General features: G+C 39.5%; 1 protein-coding gene across 1 annotated transcript; it reads left to right on the forward strand.

Annotated features, from left to right (window-relative positions):
• Window positions 1-976: 976 nt before the first annotated feature.
• Window positions 977-1,447, forward strand: LOC145619642 (uncharacterized). The gene has a single exon (XM_081674348.1). It carries the CDS (start codon window positions 977-979, stop codon window positions 1,445-1,447), a length of 471 nt encoding a protein of 156 aa, XP_081530474.1.
• Window positions 1,448-1,917: the final 470 nt, after the last annotated feature.

Raw genomic sequence — 1,917 nt, forward strand, 5'->3', positions numbered from 1 at the left:
GTCTGTCGCGAGGCGATAGGGTCTGTCGCGCGGCGACAGAGTCTGTCGCGTGGCGACAGATTTGTCGTTTGGCGACAACCTGTATTAGCGCGTTTTTCTTCACGCGGAATCCGATCTTTAATCAACTTGATCTACGGAATCCGTACAGAAGATAAAATATATATTTTTAAGATAACAAAACAATATTTTATTCCAAATAAAAATCTATTAAAGATAATTAATTATTAAATCTAATAATATTAGAATTAAAAAGAACTTTCTAGAAACTTCTAGAAAACTATAATTAATCTTAATAATTTTAGGAATAATAATTAACATGGGGCCCTCCTCTAGATCATTGGGCCGTATTTAAATAATTAACCAGGCCCAGTTTAGTATTTTGGCCATAACTTCCTCAATATTCATCGGAATTGATCTTATAATATATCATTGGAAAGGTCTCTTCGAGCCCCATCCATCTACACTATTATTGGACCTTAATTATGGACCAAACTAAACTGGTTCGGCTATTTTCAAATAAACAAAGTCATTTTCAAAGACAGAAAGAAAAGAATTTAATTAAAACTAAACCGCAACACTTGACTTTCAAACCACTTTCACCTAATTCGATAATAACACAACGTGAAAGGCATTCATCACTGGGTTTGGTTTTGGGGAGACACAAATGGGTGTCTACAGCGGGCATACCACTAATGAATGTACGTACTTGAAGGACAATATTTGGGACTTAGTCCGACATGGGTACCTGAGCCAGATCAAACAGTACTCTGACTTTAGCCGACAAAGAGAAGAGGATAATTCTGGTAATGACCGCAAGAGGTTAGAGAGACTAGGCGAAAGGCAAGGATTGAGATAGTAAGCCAGAGGGCAGGGTGTATATGATTAACCGTGGACCAGTGCATGAAGGAATAGTGAATAGGGCAAGGGCTGACTTGCGAGCAATAATTCACCAGATAAGTTACAATGAAAAGCGTAGATGGCCACCACTACCCCGCAACTGCTAGTAGTATTTGATGAGTATGACCAAGAAGGCATAGTCTATCCTCATGATTATCCTCTAGTAGTCATGGTGAGAATTGTGAATTGTGAAGTGGATAAAGTACTAATCGGGGGTGGTAGTTCAGCCAACATAATATACATTATCTTATTCAAGGAGCTGAAGCTAGACTTGAAAATTGTGAGTTATGAAGTCTTCGGGTTTAACGGATTAGGTCTCATCCTAGAAGGGATAATGGAGCTGTCACTCCGTGTGGGGGAAGGGTCTAGGCAATGTGATGTCCAGGCTGAGTTCTTAGTAATAAATTCACCTTCACCCTACATTGTGATTATGGGAAGACCGCTAATTCATAAGATAGGTGGGTTGGTCTCCACTTATCACCTTGCTATGTCATACGCTACCAATGATGGAAGATCCGCAAAATTCAGAGGCAATCAGAAAATAGCATAGTAGTGCTACATCACATGCCTAAAGCAGCCAGCCAGAGCAAAACTGCTGCCCATCTCGGGGCCAAAGCTAGAGTGCTAGGGTGAAATAAAGTCAAGAAAGAGAAAACAAGAAGAATACCGCAGAAAAAAAAGATAAGCAAAAGCTGGAAATGGAAAACTTTGAGCCTGCAAAGGAACAAGCGGCTAACTAGGCCAATACCTAGTGCTAAGTATGAAACAATTGAGCTCACAGAGAGAGATAACTCTAGAACTGTAAAGATCGGAAAAGACATCAAGCCCCAAGTAAGGGTGAATATCGTTGAACTGCAGAGGAAAAACAAAGGCATCTTCGTATTTTGAGTGGAAGTAATAACTGGAATTGACTCGTAAGTCATGGTTCACATGCTGAATGTGAAAGAGGAAATTAGACCAATCAAGAAGAAAAAACGAAGTTTCTCCTCAAAAATAAACTAGGCCATTTAAGAAGAAGTG

This window comes from Chenopodium album, chromosome 27 (genome assembly GCF_948465745.1).
Source record: "Chenopodium album chromosome 27, dcCheAlbu1.1, whole genome shotgun sequence".
NCBI lineage: Eukaryota > Viridiplantae > Streptophyta > Magnoliopsida > Caryophyllales > Amaranthaceae > Chenopodium > Chenopodium album.